At 38.3% G+C, this 20,029-nt stretch overlaps 1 protein-coding gene across 1 annotated transcript; it reads left to right on the forward strand.

Moving 5' to 3' along the window:
• The first annotated feature begins 9,489 nt into the window (after positions 1-9,489).
• LOC140925530 (alanine aminotransferase 2-like) lies at positions 9,490-19,288 on the forward strand. Its single transcript, XM_073375473.1, has 9 exons — positions 9,490-9,645; positions 9,935-10,054; positions 11,272-11,399; positions 11,868-12,083; positions 13,471-13,579; positions 15,853-15,918; positions 16,706-16,861; positions 18,479-18,597; positions 19,189-19,288. The coding sequence occupies exons 1-9, from the start codon at positions 9,490-9,492 to the stop codon at positions 19,286-19,288; spliced, it is 1,170 nt and encodes a 389-aa protein (XP_073231574.1).
• The last annotated feature ends 741 nt before the right edge of the window (positions 19,289-20,029 follow it).

Consider the following 20,029-nt stretch of genomic DNA (forward strand, 5'->3'; position numbering starts at 1 on the left):
GTGAGGAGGAGAGAAACATCGCTCTACAACCCGTCCACCATATCCCACGCCGCCTCTCTCCAAAATTTTTAAGATTGTTGTTTTAAAAAGAAGCTCTGCAAATGCGTTCTAGGAAACTCTATGAAATTTGTATCTGTCTGGTCATCCTTGGGCTTCTTCAGCCGATGCGAATTTATTAGCGCGGCTTTATTTTTTCGAAAATCTTTGATACTATTAAATATACAGAAAACTCAACATTTTCCGATGTACATCTTTTTCTTCAACAAAGAAGTTAATAGACTGAAAACTTCGAAAACTGAGATGAGTGATACATTTATCTATGAATTTTTAACTTTTTTCGAGCTATAGAAATCTCTAGATAATATGTGCTTCTTCGAACAGCTATTTCACAGAAACCAGTCGTAATTGGGTGCCCCGGGCTACCACATGAAGAGAATGAAGGTCCACTAGATATGCTAAATATAGAACTTTGGTTAAACATTCGGTTCTTAAGGATTACTATAATAAACATTGCGGGTAAAACCCAGACGAGAGCAGCAATTGTTACCCCGTAGACTCACTTTTTAATGAGGCCATGCCTAAGGGCTGTATAGGGACGAATTGTTGCATGCATCTGATCCAATGAAATTACTGCAATGTTTGTAAGAGAGGTCAGAGGAAACCAGACGAAGAGAAAGCCAGTTGTTAATGTCAGTTCCAGGGTTAAGTGCGGAAATTGCACAATGTCGCATGACTGAGAGAAAGGTTACAAATAGGGAAAAGTGAGAAAATCCTCCGACAAACATATCAACTATGGTCAGGTTTATAACTAAGTACATGGCACGAGTGCGAAGACTACGGTTTCACTGTTACTATAGCAACAGACATGGTAACGAATACAGCGAGCCAGGTGATGCACCAGGATGATATCATGGCTTGTTATTTTTTTCGCTTCACACTTTTAATTCACTTTTACTCTCTGTTGCTCGTCTACCTTTCAGAAGAATTTGAAAAATATTTCAGTAAAGAACGTGGACAAAGAAGGTTGATGTTAGTTCCGCAAAGTTCACTTATGGAGATACATTAGGACGCTGATCGACAGTATCGGTTGTTGGGACGAACGGTTTAGTTTTTATTCCGCATGCGTCTCTGCTGAAACAAAGGAAGTTTAATGGACGTGTTTTCCTTTTTTGTAAGCTATAAAGGTCATCATAAAAAGGGAACTCTTGATTTTGAACAGCGAATGGTCAAGGAACTTTCAGAGCTATTACTAAGAAAATATCAGTCATAGTTTTTCTACGTTGATGCAAACTATAGATAAACAATTATATGAAAGAAGATCATCGCAGTTATAGACGCAACTGCAAAAGGCTTTCTTTTCCCAGCTGCAAAAGCTGCGTCTATAACTGCGATGATCTTTCTCCATATAATTCTTCACTCCTCAGTTCTCATATATGATTTTCATATGTTCATAACTTTATACGTAAACAATTTCACTCGGTTAACGGAACTGAAATTTCTCATATGAAAAAATCAAGAGAGCCTAAGTCGCTTTCAGCTCGGCTTATCCGTGTACTTAAACATTGCGAGCATTTATGTGTAGGCATATATAGTGAGGAGCGAGAGAAACATGGTGCTGCTTGAAACATCCGCATCATAAACAAAGTCAGCCTTCTCAAAAATCCTATTATAATCATTGAAGGATATCTTTTTAGATTTTTTTTAAAGCTTTGCAAATGCTTTCTAAGAAGCAATATTAAGTTTTATGCTTTTGTATAGTTTACTAAAAACTCAACATTTTGTGATACCTCTGTCCGTTACTGTTTCCAAGGCCAAAAATTTTAGTAGTTCCTTTTTACGAATGATGATCAAACCTGGGAAGTGAAAGGTGAAAAACGAACTTCAGAAAATCGTAGAAAAATTAATGGACTTAAAGCTTCAAACAACTGAGACGTCAATGGAAATTTTTTATCTTGAATTTTTTTTTTCGAGCTATAGAAATTTCCAGACAATTCCGTCTGTGCCTCTTCGAATAGCTTTTATTACAGAAAAAATTCAACCCTTGCGCCGGTCCCTACCACATGTTTGAAAAGGTCAAAAAGTCCTATGAATGTCCTAAACAGTGGTCTATCAGTAAGACTTAGGTTTAAAAATATTCGGTTCTTAAATACATGCTCAATTCTACGATAGACTTGCATTTTCTTTTCTTCTTGTGTGTAACTAACCTTTCACAAAATTCTTTGCTGGATGCCTCCACTGACGAAGCGGAAAACGAGTTTGCAAAATATCAATGAGGCTTGTAAAAGGCTTCTGCGTTGGATGTTACTCCGGCGAAGAATAACGTCCGGCTCGATTAATACGGTCTTAAATTATCTGAGCACCTGTTTTGGGAAATATTGCACTTAAGATAAAATACTTAAACAATTTCCTTTGCTTATCATTTCTCCCCTTAATATACGTACCGCATTAAAAAAAGGTTCTAAATTAAACTTTCAGTTGTTAAATTGAACTTCCTCTTTCCTTGCATCAGCCCACATTAATGGACCCTACTTGATCGGCACTCGCAATGGTTATATCGCCGCGCGGTCTAGTATCATTCGAGCACTAAACGAACAAGAACTGTTTCTTTAAATTGTATTTTATTAAACTTGTATATAATTAAAGCTCCGTTAAAACATTATTTGATCTGTAATTGTCTGATAAAAGTATGCAAAAATACTCACCTTAACTAAAAGTTTTTCAGTTGGTGTCAGAAAAGTTGAAGCGCAAAGCCTAATGCTTTGTCCTATGGAAGAAAATATCAAGGCGTGTGAGGGGACATTACGATCAGTTCACTAAAAACTGAGGGCGGTAATATTAATGTTTGATATATAATTTTCAGCTGAATAATTAACTAACTGACGCCGGCGCTTGTTCACCTGAGTATAAGAATGACTGACCATTTCATAGTGAGAACGGAAAAAGTCGATTGCATTGTCAGTTATCTTCTACCAATATTATTTCAAATTCAACCGAACTTCTTGTCATGTTAGCTCCATAAATATTTTTTTTATGTGACGTAGCTTGTGTCAAATGAATTTGTTACCATTCTTCAAGGTTTTTTGTCTTGTAACTCCAATACGGGTTGCAACAAGGTCTTCCGCCATATTAATAAAACCTTACGATTTAAAGAAGGAAATTAGGTCTGACGTCTATAGTGAGCTCGACAGCAGCTTATATGGCAATATATAGTGGAACCTAGATATAACAATGGGCTAATTAAGGGACTTGCAAAATGTGCTCGTTTTAACGAGCTTTAGATATACAAAAGTTTTTTCCAAATACTTCAGTTAGTAAGAGTGCTCTTATAGCTCTGAAAATGCGCGCGTTCTAAGCTCAACTTTTTCCAATACCTCTTTCCGTTATTGTTTCAGAAAGCCGAAAATTCGAGTAGTCCTTCAAGTTTACCAATGATGGCTAAACCTGGGAAAGAAAAGGTAAAAACCCAAATTTACTTAATCGTAGAAACATAGTAACACGGACTGAATTCCAAAAGCTGAGACAAACAATGGAACATTCAGCTAAGAATTTTAAACCTATCTTGAGCTATAGGAATCTACAAACAATATATACTGATCAAATATCCGTTTCTTAAAGAAATACTCAATTGTATGATACCAAAGTTAAAACGTTTTTTGTTTTTCTTCTTTTAAATAACTAACCTTTTTACAAAATGCTTTGCTGGATGTTCCTCTGATAAAGCGATGGGAAAAATATGCATCTATATTTGAAAAATTAATCATCAGTTAGGCTTATAAAAGGCATCTGCGTTGGACAGTGTTAATCCGGCGAAGAATAATCTTCCGGTCTTAAATTATCTGCACATGACTGTTTTAAATATGGAAATATTGCACAAAAGAGTGAGCTAACCTTGAATAATTTCCTTTGCTTATCATCTTCCGCTTAATATATCTACCCCCATAATTTTTTTAATTAGAATTTTGTTCGTCAATCAGCACAAAAAAACGAATCGGCCCTATACTATTTGATCGACTCATATAATAATTATTTCCCCGCTCCACACAGAAATTTTAGAACAATGGAGGAGTAAGAAACAAACTAGATAACCAATTGACACAAAAAAATGAATGATTGCCATACGTAATAACTATATAACCATTCTCAATTTCGTTGTCTGATTATGAGTGGCAGTCGATAACATTACAGTTAAAACCCAGACACCAGTAATTGTTACCCTGTAGGTCCACTTTTTGATGAGGCGATGCATGAAGGGACGAATTGTTGCATGCATGCGATCTGATGAAGTTACTGTCAAAAGAACTTTCAACTCAAACAAACTGACTTAGTCATTTTTCCGAGTCTACTTTCGTGCAAACGTGAACAATTTCACTCGGTTAACGGAGCTGAAATTTTTCATGAAAATATGAAGACGGCCCACGTTGCTTGGTTCGGCCAATCCTTGTATTTAAAAAATTTTCATTGCACTAGAATATATCAATGTAGGCATATATAGTGAGGAGGAGAGAAACACGCGCTACTTGAAACAACCTACATCAGAAACATGTGAAAGATCTCGTGGCCACTTCCGATTGTCCTATAGCTAAAAAGTAGTCTAGGTATAGAATTTAGGTTTATTCGGTTCTTAAAGATTAGATTATCTGTAATACCCATCGCCGGATTTCTCCAATATTCTTCAAAAACCATTTTAGGATTACTTTTTAGATTGTTTTCAAAGCTTCGCAAATGCGTTCCAGAAAGCTCTGTAAACTTTTAATCTGTTCGCGTCATCCTAGGCGTCACAAAATCTTTGATGCTTTAAATTTTCATTTTTTACTGGAAACTTACCATTTTGCGATACCCCTTTCCGTTATTGTTTTCAAAGGCGAAAATTTTAGAAGTCCAGCCTTTTTTACGAAGTGGTGACTAAACCTTCAGAAAATTGTAAAACAGTGAACAGACTGAAACTTCGAATAACTTGTATGAATTTCATCTAGAACTTTTAACCCAGTTTCTCGAGCTATCTATAGAAATTTCCAGAAAAAAATGATTGTGCTTAATCTTAACGCTTAATCTTAATGCTTAATCTTAACAGAAAACAGTCGTTGGGTTCCCCTACTACACTTGAAAAGATCTGAAGGTCCACTGAATGTCCTAAACCGCGGTCTAAGTAGGAGTTATATTTGCTTCTTTAAGATTATTATATCTATCGCTCTATAACTGGTATGTTTAACATCAAATTTATGCTCACTGACTGCCTGATACCGCAGTAAAAACCTTCAATATGTTTCGTTTTGATCTAGCCTGTTCACAGACCCTCTATTTTCTCTTCAAAGCCCATCGAGGGCGCGTGATAAAAAACAAAAACCGCGGGGGATTTACTCACTGCCAGCAGAAGAGGTTAGGGGTCGGGAAGGAGAAAATTCTTTATTTTTCTTTCTTGCGCCCCGCGCTCGTTCTCGCTCGCTGACGTTCTCGAAAAGAACGAAAAGAAAAATAAAACAACGTCTGTGTACAGGCTAGTTTTAATTTGTTCAGCCGTTTCGTTTTGTTTATAAATAAATAACTAACCTTTCGCAAATGCTTTGCTGGATGTCCCCACTGATGAAGCGAAAAAGTTTGTTAATAGTTTTTGTTTGGAAAATATCAGTTGGGCTTGTAAAAGACGTCTGTGTTGGAGGTAACTCCAGCGAAAAAATAATCTTTATTCGATTTATACGTTCTTATAAATTATCTGCACATCTGTTTTGGGAAAATAAAATTTCACTATTAAAGCTTCAGTAATTACCATGAGTAATTGTCTTGGCCAATCTTTTTTACCCCTAATTATATCTATCCCCACTAAATAACTAAAAATTTGCTGCTGAATTAGGCTTTTTGTTAACTTGAACTTCCTTTTTTAATCTGCCCACGACCAATCGACCCTATTTGATGGACACACACAACGATTATTTCGCCTCCGTGCATTCACAGTTTCAAATTATACCTTATTTCATGTCAATAGTTCCTGAATTTTTCCTGAATTTCTGTGATAAAAGTATGCCAAGGAAAACAGAAGTGCAAGATAGTACAAAGAAAGAACACCATTTACTACAGATCCTTTGGCCTGCGTAAGGACTGGCGGCGAGTAAATGCGTCCTCTCGCCAGGGCACCGCTATTATTTGCGCACCAAAATGTATTTCTTTTAGCTTTTTGATTACACTATTTGCATGCATCCCATCGGAATAATTAGACCTTTCCTGTTTTGTGCTCTTATTTTTAAGGATGCCTCATAAGCCTCTACTGTTATAACATGTTTCAGGTTTTAACTGAATTGTAACAATTTAAACCTTCTTCCTTCATAATAAAGGATTAAATTAACTGCAAAAACCGTGGACGAAGATCCTGCTAGTTGTAAACGTTGGATCTCTAAAAAAGAGATCAAATCAGCCAAAATATAAAAAACCAAGAACGAGAAGTCTAAAGACTACTGCAAAGCTGATTTAAAACAACGTGTATTGTTTTTTATAACAATATTTCGGCTGGCCATACCAGCCTTCTTCAGGTTTACAGATGTTACTGAACTTATGTAGCAATCACAATATTATATAGATGGAGAATGTCGCAATAAAAGGGAGAGGCGGTAATGACGTACAACATAAAAACTGGAAAGGAAAATACTAAGGATATGGATTACAATAATCGTCACGGCGGTTTAGGCCATGAGGTTCAAGAGTCATGGCCTTATCTATCAAATGCGACTCCCTGGCCTTACGAACTGAGTCGCGTGAAGAATGAATTTTCTCTAGTGGGATTATCTGCATGTCAGTATGAGAATGGTTAGAGTGAGAGAGAAAGTGTTCAGAAACAGTAGTAGTGACTTCTTGTTCCTGGTTCTTCCTTCATGTCTGTAAAGTAGCTATTTAGCTACTGAAGCACACTTGACAGCGTTAAATAAAGGTTATAGCATTGTATTGTATTGCTTTGTATTGTATTGCATTGCATTGCATTGCTTTGCTTTGCATTTTATTGAATTGTATTGTATTGTCACCCAAACATTGTGACATTTCCTCCAAAACAAAAAAATTCCGATTTATTTCCCTACCCTTTTATATACTTCAATTAGAGAAATCCCAACCCTTTCATATACCTGAAGTCTGAAAAAGATACCCATTTCGGGTGGAGCCTCCCTGTATAGGCCATCATGGGGCGCACCCCCGGGTATAATGTATCCCTCGACTCTGCGACACAATAAATTTTCATGCACTTCACGAATTTTGCATTCCGGTATTGACAATTGGGTGGGTAGGAAGGTTGCGACCTAATGAAAAACGAAAAACTGCTCGCTGTCATGCAGCAGCCTTTGAAATCAGGACAATCGGCTTCCGTCGCGTATGTCGCAACCCACACAAGAGTTCAAATCGAAAATGTGGAGGGTCCGACGCCGAATTCGCACGAGACTCATGGTACTTGCCTTGTGCACCCTAACATGTCACAATGGAACGCAACTGGTTTGAATTTGTGTGTCATGAAGCAAGGCCAAGATGACCCAGAATCTCAATTTTATTCATTTAATGATCAAACTATACACACAAGAGGACATGATGCAGGGAATTGATGTCCCACAGGCCAGCAACTTTTTTTTTTTCAAGATTGTTGTCCACACCTTTTACAGTGTATGATAATTACATTTATGGGAATGTTGCATAATCTCTCTCCCCTGTAGAGATATATTACAGCGTATACGTAATCCAGCAACACATTTGACACATTTTTCACTGCATTCCAGTAATATGTAGTAACAAAATTAAAATGACCCGATATGGGCTGCAGATGATACTCCTAGGAGTTGGTCCATCACTGTGACAAACTTAATCCTTGGCAGCTTTGACCTACATTTAAGGTCTACTTAGAGATAATTGAATGTGACTTATATACACATCGACGAGTAATATGCTTCTTTACAATTTTATAATTGGGAGATAGCAAACCTTTTTCTGAAGATGTCATACACCTAGGAAACCCACAAGGCATGGGGCAACCACCTATTACCTTCTTTAGACAGGTGAGTATATTAACTGTCCTTGTTTGTCAGGACTTAATAATGTGAGGATAGACCATCAGAGGCAGATGCAGATAATTCAGAAAGTGGGGGTGAGTCACTAGGCCTATACACTTGCGAACTATATTTATTTTTAGATACTATTTTTTTTTTCCGGAGATTGGGAGCTTGTCCTTGGAACACCCCTAAATCAACCCACGCCATGATTTTCATCTTTTTGTAAAAATAAGACCCTAAAGCATAAATCAATGTCCTCATGCAGAACTGGCTAAACTTTATTCATCCAAGCTATACTAAATTCAGCATTCAGCTGGTTATAATACAGCACTTAGATTATAGTTATCACTTATAATTTGAGCTAATACTGCTTTTCTCCTTTTCAATGGAAACCTAATCTATTTTAAAGGCTCTTTTGGTTGTATAATAAGGTAAGGATGAAAAACTTTTACTGTACGTCTTGAAGGTGGTATGCTAATACCCAATATCTACAGAATTTGCCTGTTACAACCTTTTAGAACCAGAAACCCTTCCTTAATTTTAAGTGATTTATTATAATATTACAGATCAAAACTATACATAGGGTAGACATTGAGGGTAATTTTTTGCAGGTTATGGCTCTTCTTTTGTGCCCTGACCTTTTAGATGATCCAAGCTTCCCTCAGGATGCTAAAAGAAGAGCCAGGAGAATCCTCGATGACACATTGGACATAGAATAAGTTAGTAATAATAACAAGAAGTTTGCCATTATTTGAGTGAACCTTAAATGTGGGTTAATAATATTGAAACAGATGCAGTCTGATCAGTGCGGCAGTTCCTTTCAGTTTGAGTGCCTGATGTCAATTTATTATATCATAATAATTCTAACAGAATCTCATTTGTCAGCATCAATAACTCTGACTGGGATTTTCCAGAAAATCTCCTTCCTACAGCCACATCTTTTCATGTCTAAACCCGGGAGGGCCAAAATTTGAGAATTCCGCTTGCCCCACCTATCTGTAAATTTCAAATAAGCTTTCCTCAGATAACACATACCCCGGACAGAGCTGGCTGATCTCCCTAACATTGAAATGCTAAGTTTGCACCCTGCTATTCTTAGCACCTCTCAATGGCAGATAGTGTCATATTTAGGGGTCAATCCATCTTTGAGTTCCTTTTAGTTCCTTCTATTCAGTTTCCTTATAGTCTTTAGTTGGCACAGGTGGGTTGAGTTTCTTGTTGGTTCTCTTCCTCACTCCGTTTCTGCCAGCACTCTAGTTTAATCTCCCACTCCTCAAATTAGACCAACAAATCCAAATTCCAATTCGATCTGGAATGCCTGGACATGTTTAAACGAGTTCTAAAGAACTCCTCATTTGCAATATTTATGATTAATATTTTAGTTCAGTGCTAAAGCACTTAATAATCAGTGATCACCTCCAAATTTCCATGATGGTATCTTGAATATGAACTCTAAAGAAGGAAGTATAAAATTATGGTTTGCATTTCCACTTTTACAGGTAGCTACACTTCAGCTCAGGGTATAAATGTTTTGCGTCAGGATGTGGCTAATTACATTACACAACGAGACAGTTATCCTGCAAACTGTGAGGATATTTTTCTGATAAATGGAGGAGCAGAAGGAATTGATGTAAGTTAATGTGATTGCTTCTGGATTGACATATAACAAATACTTTTAAATGTGTGCTTTTGAATTGGTACATTAAGCTACAATTAGTTGCTTGTCCCTTCCATCATCATTCTCAATATCATCATCTTCATTACTAATTTCATATTAGACATGAAGTGGGAAATATTTTTTATTTTGTGTCTAAAGTGGTGAACAAAGCTGAGATAGAAAAACAAATATCAGTAAGTACCAACTCACCTGAGTAAACCTTGTGGTAACTGAAAAAATAATGGTTTGTTTGGCCACACAGGTCATGATGGGAATTATTTCAACAGGAATCACGGAAGGAAAGGGTCGAGCTGGGGTAATGATTCCTGTCCCTGGATATAGCATGTATCAGGCGAGGCTATTGCAACACAACACACACCAGGTAATACCTATTCGCGTCACTTGGCGTCGCTTCCCGCGTCGCCTGTTCTAGGCGTTCAGATAGTAGAGTGCGGTGTTTGGGTGAAGTCGTACGCGGAGGATACGAGGGAAGAGTGGGGCGAGAGCGAGGGAACTCTCCCTCTCTAGTCTCTCCCGTTATTTTTTTTTCCTCGTCAATTAATTTTTAGACCGCGCTCTATTATCTGACCGCCTGGAACAGACTACTTCCCGCGAGAAGTGACACGCGTGTTGCGTCTTATTTTAGGAGTTGTTTTCACTATCGTTCACGCATTTTCCTCTACTTAGTCTACGTAGCTGGCGGTTTTGTGTGGGAGAGGCAGCGCGGAAAGGAGTGCGAGGAGAGTGGAGCGCTCTTTCGCACACGCTTCGCGCGTGCTGTCGCGGCTTTACTCCGCTTTTCACGCTTGCTGACCAGTAAATTGTAACGTCAGATAACTGTTAAGAAGAAAGAGACTTGAGACTCTAAAAGATGGTTGTAAATTTGAATCAACTGTTCGCATCCCGAAAGTCTACTCCTGTATTTTCCAAGCAGATTTTCCGTCTTTAAGAGCCGTTGGCGCGTGCGAATCACTACTAGAAGAGCAAAATATTACAAAACAAAAAACGCTTTGCGGTGTTCAAGCGAGTGAGCTTCTTCGCTGAACAAAATTCGTCCAAGTTTGGCTGATTTTCACTAACTACGGTGACCGGCCGGTCGTACTCGGAGTCGTAAACGGTTTCATAAGCTTAAAGGCCGGAATCGGAGTCCCAAGAATTGGAACGTTTTTGTCTTCCGACTCCGCTTACGACTCCGCCGCTTACAGTATAATAATAAGGAGACGAATAAATCAATCACAATACTCGGTCCCAAGCACTGTGGCATGTTGTGAAAGACTGATCTGTCGCTTCTCCTTACAAGTGTAACAACCTTGTAGTTTTCACTACTGACTTTTTTGCAAGCGACGGGGTCGTAAGCGGGATCGGACTTCTTTTTCACTAGATCATAACGCTTTGCACTTCTAATTACGATTAGTGGAAACTGGACCAGCCTTAGCTTAAGAGTTACCGAAACTATCGGTCAACCGGAATAAATCTAAGAACTTGGTTTCAGTTTTGTTGCAGCAAGAGTTTATTACTTCAAACTCCGGCATTCTGCCTCAGAGACCCCAGGAGAAAATTACGTTCTACACAATTTTTTGTTTATTTTTTATCCTAAAGATATTTTACCTTCTTGACGAAGAGAACAACTGGGGTTTCAATATGTCTGAACTAAAGAAAAAGCTGGATGGGGCAAGGCCGCACTGTTTACCAAGAGCTCTTGTGCTGATAAATCCAGGCAATCCAACAGATACATTGAATGTTTATCTATTTGTAATTACCTGCAATAATATTAATGATGATGATGATGATGAAGATGATGATGATGATGATGATGATGATGATGATGGCAATGATAATAAAATTTCTCTATTTATTCCCGACATTGTTTTTATTAGCCCACAATCAGGTTAGTGCGTTCGAGCTTTCTTTTCACGGGGTGTCTCTTACAAAAGGGTGTTCGTTATACCAAGGTGTTAGCTATATAGGCGTTCTTTTTGCCGGGGTGTTTTTTTTTCCCTCCTTTTTTTGATGAATTCCTCCTTATACCGGGATGTTCATTATCTAGGCAGTCGTTAAACTAGGGTGTCCGTTATATAGAGATTCTACGTTAAACCGAGGTGTTCGTAATATCAGAGTTTAACTATAAAATGTAAACTTGTTCTGTCCTTCGTTTATCCATTAACTTTAGTCACGTTTGCGTCTTGTTTATATATAGGTCAGGTGTTGACGTATGAAGACATTCAAGAAGTAATCAAGTTTTGTGCTCGTGAGAAGTTAGTTTTATTCGCCGATGAAGTTTACCAACACAACGTGTACGCGGAGGGAGCCCGGTTTCACTCGTGCAAAAAAGTCCTCAGGGACCTGGGAGACGAGTATAGAGGATTTCAATTGATCTCTCTTCATTCCAGTGCCAAAGGGTACACAGGCGAGTAAGTTGTGCGTGTGTGTTTTTCCTCTTGTTTGTTTGTTTTTGCGGCCGCCTTCGGGTAGTAGACAAAAATGATTTAGTGCCAGTTTTGTACCCTTGGGCTCTGTTTGCTGGGCTTATTTGATTGTACATACATAACCACAGACAAACCATTATTAACCCTTGCACTCCCAATTACAAATTACAAATTTCCTTTTTTAAAGTGCTTAGAAACAATTAGTACCACATGAAAGTATAAACAACGAGGTTTCATTTGAATGGTCACACCAAAAGCCAAAGGATTTCGTCCACAGACTCTAAAGTTAGTTAAAACTTGAATTCCTTACTCGACTCCATCATTCATTCTGCGGGAAGTTAAAAGGTTAAGGGGTCACTTGTCAAAGTCCCGGAAAGACTTTTCTCTGAATTACTAATGAGAGTCGCAGCCCTCCTTTCCCCAGCAGTCCGGCCCTCATCAAGTTTTTTGTATTTCCGTCATCGCTATTAAATGTTCACTTTGTTACGAGGTATTTTGCATGTTCATTAAAAACATTATTTTGTCTTCGGCTTGACATTTCCTCTTTTTTGGCAAAGGTCCTTATGCGCGATCATACGATTGAGATGAGCAAATTTCACCACCCAGCCTCGTTTGTAAGCAAAATTCTTCGCATTTGCACTCTTTCTTAGTGGGTCTTGGGAAACAATTTAAAAGCAAAACTTCGCCACTTTTCCCCACTTGACAATTCATTTCCCGGAAATCGGAAATTCAAGTGCTCAGCCCCAGCAGCAAATATAGCCAACTGATCATGAATGCCAAAACAAATCTTTTGTAGTTTCTCACAATAGGGCCTTTGCAGCTAGCTATTCACGTGGTACAAAACCGTTTTGCTGGGGAGTTAGGGAGGGGCGCTCTGGGACAAGACAAACAAACAGCTCACTTCATTAAAGTTGTAATTTCCTATGTTTGTCTTCTCCCAATGCGTGTCTTGGGGTGTTTGCCATTTTTATGGACAAACCATTCGGTTGGCGGTTTGAGCATGCAAATAGTAAGCAAAATTCAGTGGTAGTAAATTTCGTCCCGGGATCGCGTTTACCATTTACGTACAAATCAGTTTCATTTACCGAGAAACGGCGGCGAGAACCTTAAACTGGTATCAATGGTGGCTTTGAAGAAAAGTAACACGACCGGAAAAACAGAAAAACCTTTTCAGACATTCCGTTGCTCCTCGAAATTTTCCACTGAATTTCTTGAACAGTCGTCAGGTGATCTTTCCAACTGTATTTTTGTAAACGGTAAACAACCTTGCTCTCCATCATGGCGGTTTCGTACCATGCCAATGACAAGCTGCAATGGGTCAATATTTCATCTACCGCGGCTACTGGACTTTCTTCATTGCTGTTCCTTGCAGATGTGGGCTCAGAGGAGGGTATATAGAGCTCGTAGGATTCAATGATCAACTCAGGTCTCGAGTTAAAACTTACCTGAGTGCAAGAAGTTGCCCTTCCACAATAGGACAGGTACGAATAATGTATGTCATGTAGTGAAATGGGACAGAGGTCCCTAAAGAAAGGGCTGCCTGAAACACTAGTCCACAATTTCCAGTTTGAATTCCTGGAAAGACTTCAGTTAATACCTTCCGTTAGAGCAAAAGTATCTTTGTGCTTCTACAATGAATTATTAACATCCCCCAAGTCCTAGACAAGCCTGGCTGCTTGTGTTTCTCTTTTCGTTATATTGGCTTTGTGTTGTTTATTCCTCTTGTTGTTTTGTTTTGTTCTATGGTAGTCAGGGTATGAGACAGTTAAGCAAAAAATACACCGTATTCACAAATGGCGGACACGCGGGAAAAAACTGGTGCCTAGTCATGAAAGCGAGGCGTTGGAGGATAAACAAAAATTTCAAATGAAGACTTTCAGTGAACTTCCAGAGTGTTTAGCACGGATTCCACCTAAAATAACTTTGTACGGACTTCTTTTTAAATACAGTTACGTGGGATGTCTTCTGCTTTTAATGTTTAGTAATGACTTGCTGTTTGCAATCAAAAGGGACGCGTATATCTGCAAGGAAACAGGATGATTTTGTAGGTTTTCGAGTCGGTTTCCGAAGCATCAGAAGCTCGACAGGTGGACGATGACTGGAGAAAAGCGGCAAACATGTTGGCCCAAACTTCACATTGAAACCGAGTACGAAAGCCAGCTCACTGTAATTCGGTGAAACAGAAATATAAACAAATCTTGGTGGCAAGAAAAAAGAAATAAGCGACAGATACATGGCCTACTTGTTAACGCAAGAGACGTCTGCCGTTGAACAAAACAGTTCAAGTCGAGATGGAAAAAAGGAAGACAGGAAAGAAGAGGTGACTGAGGTTTCGATGAAGTTATGTTTGATTTTTGTTTGCCAGGACGTTATTCTCTGGTTTTTATCAACGAAGGACATCAATTATAACTATTTTTTTTATTATAAATGCAGGAGCGATCGAGTGGAGTACGCTCAAAATTTCAACTTGTTACTTGGCAGACTCGGTAAGCCAGACACATCATTTCAGCGACTAATTTCGTATTTCTTATCGTTGGCTGTTAAGAGTTTTAACTTTATGTTCCATTATATTTTAAAGTTGAAGAATACATAGATAAATAAAATGATGGTCTTCTTAAACGGATCCAGACTCGAATTTAATTATTCGAAACAGAAGCTTGCCATGTTCAGTCCTGACACAAACATTGCCTTAAAAGTTTAACCTCGTAAAATGTAAGCTTTATACCACTTTTTTTTACCAAGAGCTCTCTGAGATAATGCCCTAAAGGAGACCAGGCAAATAGCAAGCCATAAGATTCACACACTACAGCTTCTAATTTTGATAAAATTATTTTTAATTATTTCGCAATGACAACGAAATCATGAGATTTTTGCTAAGCTCTGCCAACGTACCTCTAACAATTCGCTCCAAAGCGACGGAATTAATATGATCCAAAGGAAGTTGTAAATACAGACATACATATATACATAGATATGTATAAGATGTCACTAACATGAATGAATGAGCCTCGTGAATGAATCTTTCACCCGCTCTCAGCTTGACCTGTTTTCAGTGGCCATATATCCGTCGCTTATTTCTCTTTTTCTCGCCACCAATATCTGTTTTTATTTCTGTTTTACAGAATTGTAGTGATCTGGCTTTCGTATTCGGTTACAGTGTGAAGCTGGGCCAACATGTTTGCCGCTTTTCTCAAGCCATCGCCCACTTGTCGTGTCCTGCTTCTGATGCTTCGGAAACCTACAAAATCATCCTGTTTCCTTGCAGATATACTCGTCCCTTTTGATTGCAAACAGCAAATCATTACTAAACATTAAGAGCAGAAGACATCCCACGTAACTGTATTTAAAAAGAAGTCCGTACAAAGTTATTTTAGGTGGAATCCGTGCTAAACACTCTGGAAGTTCACTGAAAGTCTTCATTTGAAATTTTTGTTTATCCTCCAACGCCTCGCTTTCATGACTAGGCACCAGTTTTTTCCCGCGTGTCCGCCATTTGTGAATACGGTGTATTGCAATAGTTCAGATGTAAGTTCATCGTACTTAGGCGTCTCTCGCACTACGCGCAAAGAATGGCGGGATAGTGAAAGATGGCTTTGCTCTCCTTTCTTACTCCTCCCATAAAGCTTCGCGCTTCTCTTATTTCCAGTCATTCGCCTTGTGTCGCGCGAGTCTCGAAGCGCTTGCAGAGGAAGCTGTTAGTGCTTTATTGTAAGGTACTCAGTCTGTATTCATTACGCTTGATTTCTAACCCAAGGTAATCATGGGACTCACTTGCAACCCTCCCAAGCCTGGCGATGAATCATATGAAAAGTTTTCAAAGGTATGCTCCTAACTGTAACTTAACTCAGAGAAACTCACGCGCCTCGCGTGATCATAATCAGTGCTACTTTATCGCTCGTGTAATTTTTTAAAGGGGGCTCTGTCACGGCTGACTAGTTTATATGGTTGATAATGGCAATAACGAGTCATTATTCGCTCTGGAACTTGAGAACTTAGTACTTAGTTGTGAATGACAAAATTAATAGCGTTGTATTATTCTTTTTTTCAGCTTGTCTCTAGTGCTCAGGCTGTAACTAGTTCCGGGTTTTAACGAAAATGTAACAATTTGAACCGTAGCTTTTCACGATACAGATAAAAGCGGTGAATAATACAATACTTAGTCAGGTGACACCTCTAATGCCTGCCTGCCTGCCATGGGATAGCCGATTTATCAAATAAAGCTTGTTCCTCTTACCCTGGGTACCAGAGGTTTTTCTCGCGGGTGGTGGGATCCTTCTGCCCGCGGGCCGAAGCCACTAGTGGCGATAAAAATTTGAAAAACCGGAAGCCGTGGCACGCAGGATAGGTTTCCATTGATTCTTTTGCCCAAACAAAACGTCAGATTCGAGTCTTACGCAAGTAAAGTTTGCCAAGTACTGAAGCCGCTAGGGGACTAGTTCGAGTAAACAAAAATGTCTATTTTCTCCTGGAACATTCGGCAGTCTTCTTATAAATGTATAGAAAATGATCTTTAATTGCGACGCACTAGGGATATCTATAGAAGTGATTACCTTCAGTATTCCCATATCTTGCCTAATGCATTATTTTGTGTTTTATCTGTTTTACAGGAAGTAACATCCATCAAGGATTCTTACAGGAAGAAAGCAAAGATGACAACAGAGGTTCTTAACTCAATGGAAAATGTTAAGTGTAACGAGGTGGCAGGTGCAATGTATGCGTTTCCAAGGATAACACTTCCAAAGAAAGCTATCGAGGCAGCCAAGGTATCATGTCCTGTTTCCGGTCCTGATTTCTAGTGCTACACTGCAGAATACTGTCAGTAATGGATATCCTAGGTGTACGGTAATTCGAATTCCGGAATTCGGGAATTTTTTACGTGTGGAATCCGGTAGGTGTACGGTAATCCGGATTAGAATACTGTCAGTAATGGATATCCTAGGTGTACGGTAATCCTGATTAGAATACTGTCAGTAATGGATATCCTAGGTGTACGGTAATCCATAATCCGGAACCCGGGAAGTTTTTTTCTTGTAGACTGATCCGGAATCAGTTCTGGTGTTTGAAATTCGGAATTCAGACCCGGTTGTTCAAAAGATGGGCAGCGCTATCCACCGAATAAATCACTACAATAACAACAACAATAACAACAATACCTATTCGCCTTGTACTTAGTTAATTACATACACACATGAAAGAGAAAAAAAAAAAATAAAAAAATATATATATATATATATATACATATATATACATATATATATATATATATATATATATATATATATATATATATATATATATATATATTTATTTATTTATTTATTTATATATATATATATATATATATATATTTGTACTTAATAAGGCCTGGAGCTGAAATAACCCTAAGATTTTGTAGCCAGTTCTCTAGAATTTAAAGTTTTAGAGAATTGAGATACAATTTATTTCCAAAGAAGCAGTTTTAAAATACAATGTATTAAGAAAGAAAGAGTATATGCTTAAGTTATGTTAACTATGTTGTTCTGACAGCAAATAAGGTTTCAGTTGTTTTTGGAATTGGTATGTGTTTAGTTCTTTAAGAGTTATGGGAATTTTGTCCCAGATGGTACATGCAGCATATCCGATTGTTTGTTTCCCCGTATTAGTTCGCACTTTTTTTACGTAAAGATTCTGTTTCGATGCATATCTGGTATTGTATTTGTGGACATTACTGGCATATTGAAAATAGTCTGGGAACAGCTTTTATCCGATGGATAAGTATGAGCGAAACCAATTGCACTATCCACTGGATAGGGATTTATCCGGTGGATAGCGTTATCCAGCTTTTGAACAGCTGGGGCCTGCTCTATATATGAAGCCCGAAATCTCGCTAACGATTGGAATCTGGAATCCACATTTCATGGACAAGGAATATTGAATCCAGTACCCGCCATCCCGGATCTACAACATAAAATCCGTAATCCATAACGTGCGATCAAGAAGCCAAGATTCTCGTTGATGCACCTTATATTAGAAGAATGCCAACCCGTTTCCTGCCGTGTCAGTTTTCTCAAAAGGCGTCCTTCGATTAGAAAAAGTGAAAGGGAAGCTATAGGCTCCCATATTATTCAGGCTGCTGATAATGTCCCGGGGAAATTAAAATTTCACTTTCTCAACTTTCCAAATTGCATTCCTAAATTCCATATGTCGTATCGATCTAGTAACAGCTCCCAGTGAAGGCTTCATCGAGGGATTCTTTGAAATACAGATATTCCCGTCACAAGGAAAGTATGTATGTGGTCTGTTTGGTGAGCGAAGTAAAAGGATTTTGGGGTGGACAAAAGTAATGTGTAAATATTTTTTGAGTTTACTAAGTTGTTTGTATAATTGTCATTGTTATTTAGGCCAAGGAAATGCCACCAGACGAGTTTTGCTGTTGGCAGGCGCTGGAGAAAACTGGAATTTACATGATTCCTGGCCACGTTTTTGATATGAAAGGCAGCGGTAAAAACTTTTACTACAGGTAAGATGTGAATTAACAAGGGCCATCAACTTCAGGTCGGAATTTTGATGATTTCAAAAACCTCTGTGTGATATCATTTGCGCCCTTGTGTCACAAGGTTTTCACAGGCTTGTCTACTATATTTAGATTGATTAGATTGACTGCATCTTTAAATTTGAAGAGACCCCTCTTTCCCCCCAACCCCGAAAAATTCTGCCTTTTTACCACAGGAACACCAAATTAGGATCCGTTCTTACGAACGCAATAAGGGTATACACAGATTGGCCCATAGCCGGGGTGATGGGGGCTTAGTGGAGGGCCTGCAACTGGGATAAAGTTGGTGTTTACAAATAGAAGGGCTTACAACCGGGATTATACGGTATGGACCAGAGCTTAAACTTACGTGGGAAAAGGTGTCCTAAAAGCGACTTGTCTGTAAAAGCGACGTTCTGTCTGCGTGTGAAAGTCTGATAAAATTGGACCAAGTTTTATCTCCACATTATGGGTTAAAATAATCCAAAACGTTTTGATTTTTAGACTGATTTTTCAGACCCACTATCTATACGAAGGAAATAACTTAAAACGGTTTCATGTTTTAATCTTTCTTGGTAGGATCACTATTCTTCCTTCTGAAGAGACGTTTGCTCCAATGTTTGAGCGACTAAGAACCTTTCACCAAGAATTCATGGCGCAGTTTAAAGACACGAACTGACAAGAGGGATTTACTGGATTTAGTTTCCAGTGATGACAATATTCAATCCAGACTATTTGATATGTCTCCATCCTCATTTATCAAGGGAAAGTTTTCTGATGTAAAATACATGTTTGAAGAAGCAAAACTCTTGTTTACAATTTTCTATTTCTCGAGAAAGGCTAAATAGTTTTGATGACTCTTCATTCATCTATGATTTTCAAAGTTTCTCAATTGACTTCCCTTCCCAGATTTGGCTAATATATTATCTCTCAAAAAAAGACCCGGAAATATTCAGCAAAAGCTGCATAAAGAGTCTTGAATGTATCTGGCAAACTGTACACAAATGTACTTACCCACACAACGAGGAAAAACAACATTCTTATAATCCTCTCCTTAAATTGGCGTGAAAAAAAAAGACGCTTTTAACAGTCTTCTGACTTTCCCATCTTTAGGCCACTGAAGTGTGCTTTTCCTATTTTAGCGTTTTTCCGGCCCATTCCTTGTGATATTCCAGACACAGATAATAACGTACAAAAATCCTGTTTATATAAATAGCAACTTTATTGAAGTCTCTTAAAATGTTGATTTTACTAACAGCGGTATTTTACCTTCAAAACAAGTTGCATTATTAAAGTAGATATGGCGTTGTGAAATAACAAATTAAGAACTAAACAACTTCTGCGCTTAAAGTACATAATAGATATATTTCATGTTTTGCGACCACAATCATAATGACTAACTCTAAACAGGGAAATGTAA

The sequence above is a fragment of the Porites lutea genome, chromosome 2 (genome assembly GCF_958299795.1).
Source record: "Porites lutea chromosome 2, jaPorLute2.1, whole genome shotgun sequence".
Taxonomy (NCBI): domain Eukaryota; kingdom Metazoa; phylum Cnidaria; class Anthozoa; order Scleractinia; family Poritidae; genus Porites; species Porites lutea.

What these genes read in the sequence shown, in the direction of transcription:
- LOC140925530 (XM_073375473.1), top strand. Translation starts at nt 9,490, where the DNA reads ATGGTTTGCATTTCCACTTTTACAGGTAGCTACACTTCAGCTCAGGGT. An exon ending in GCCAAAGGGTACACAGGCGA is followed by an intron (nt 12,084 to 13,470) that starts GTAAGTTGTGCG and finishes TGTTCCTTGCAG; the next exon opens with ATGTGGGCTCAGAGGAGGGT. An exon ending in AAGCTATCGAGGCAGCCAAG is followed by an intron (nt 16,862 to 18,478) that starts GTATCATGTCCT and finishes ATTGTTATTTAG; the next exon opens with GCCAAGGAAATGCCACCAGA.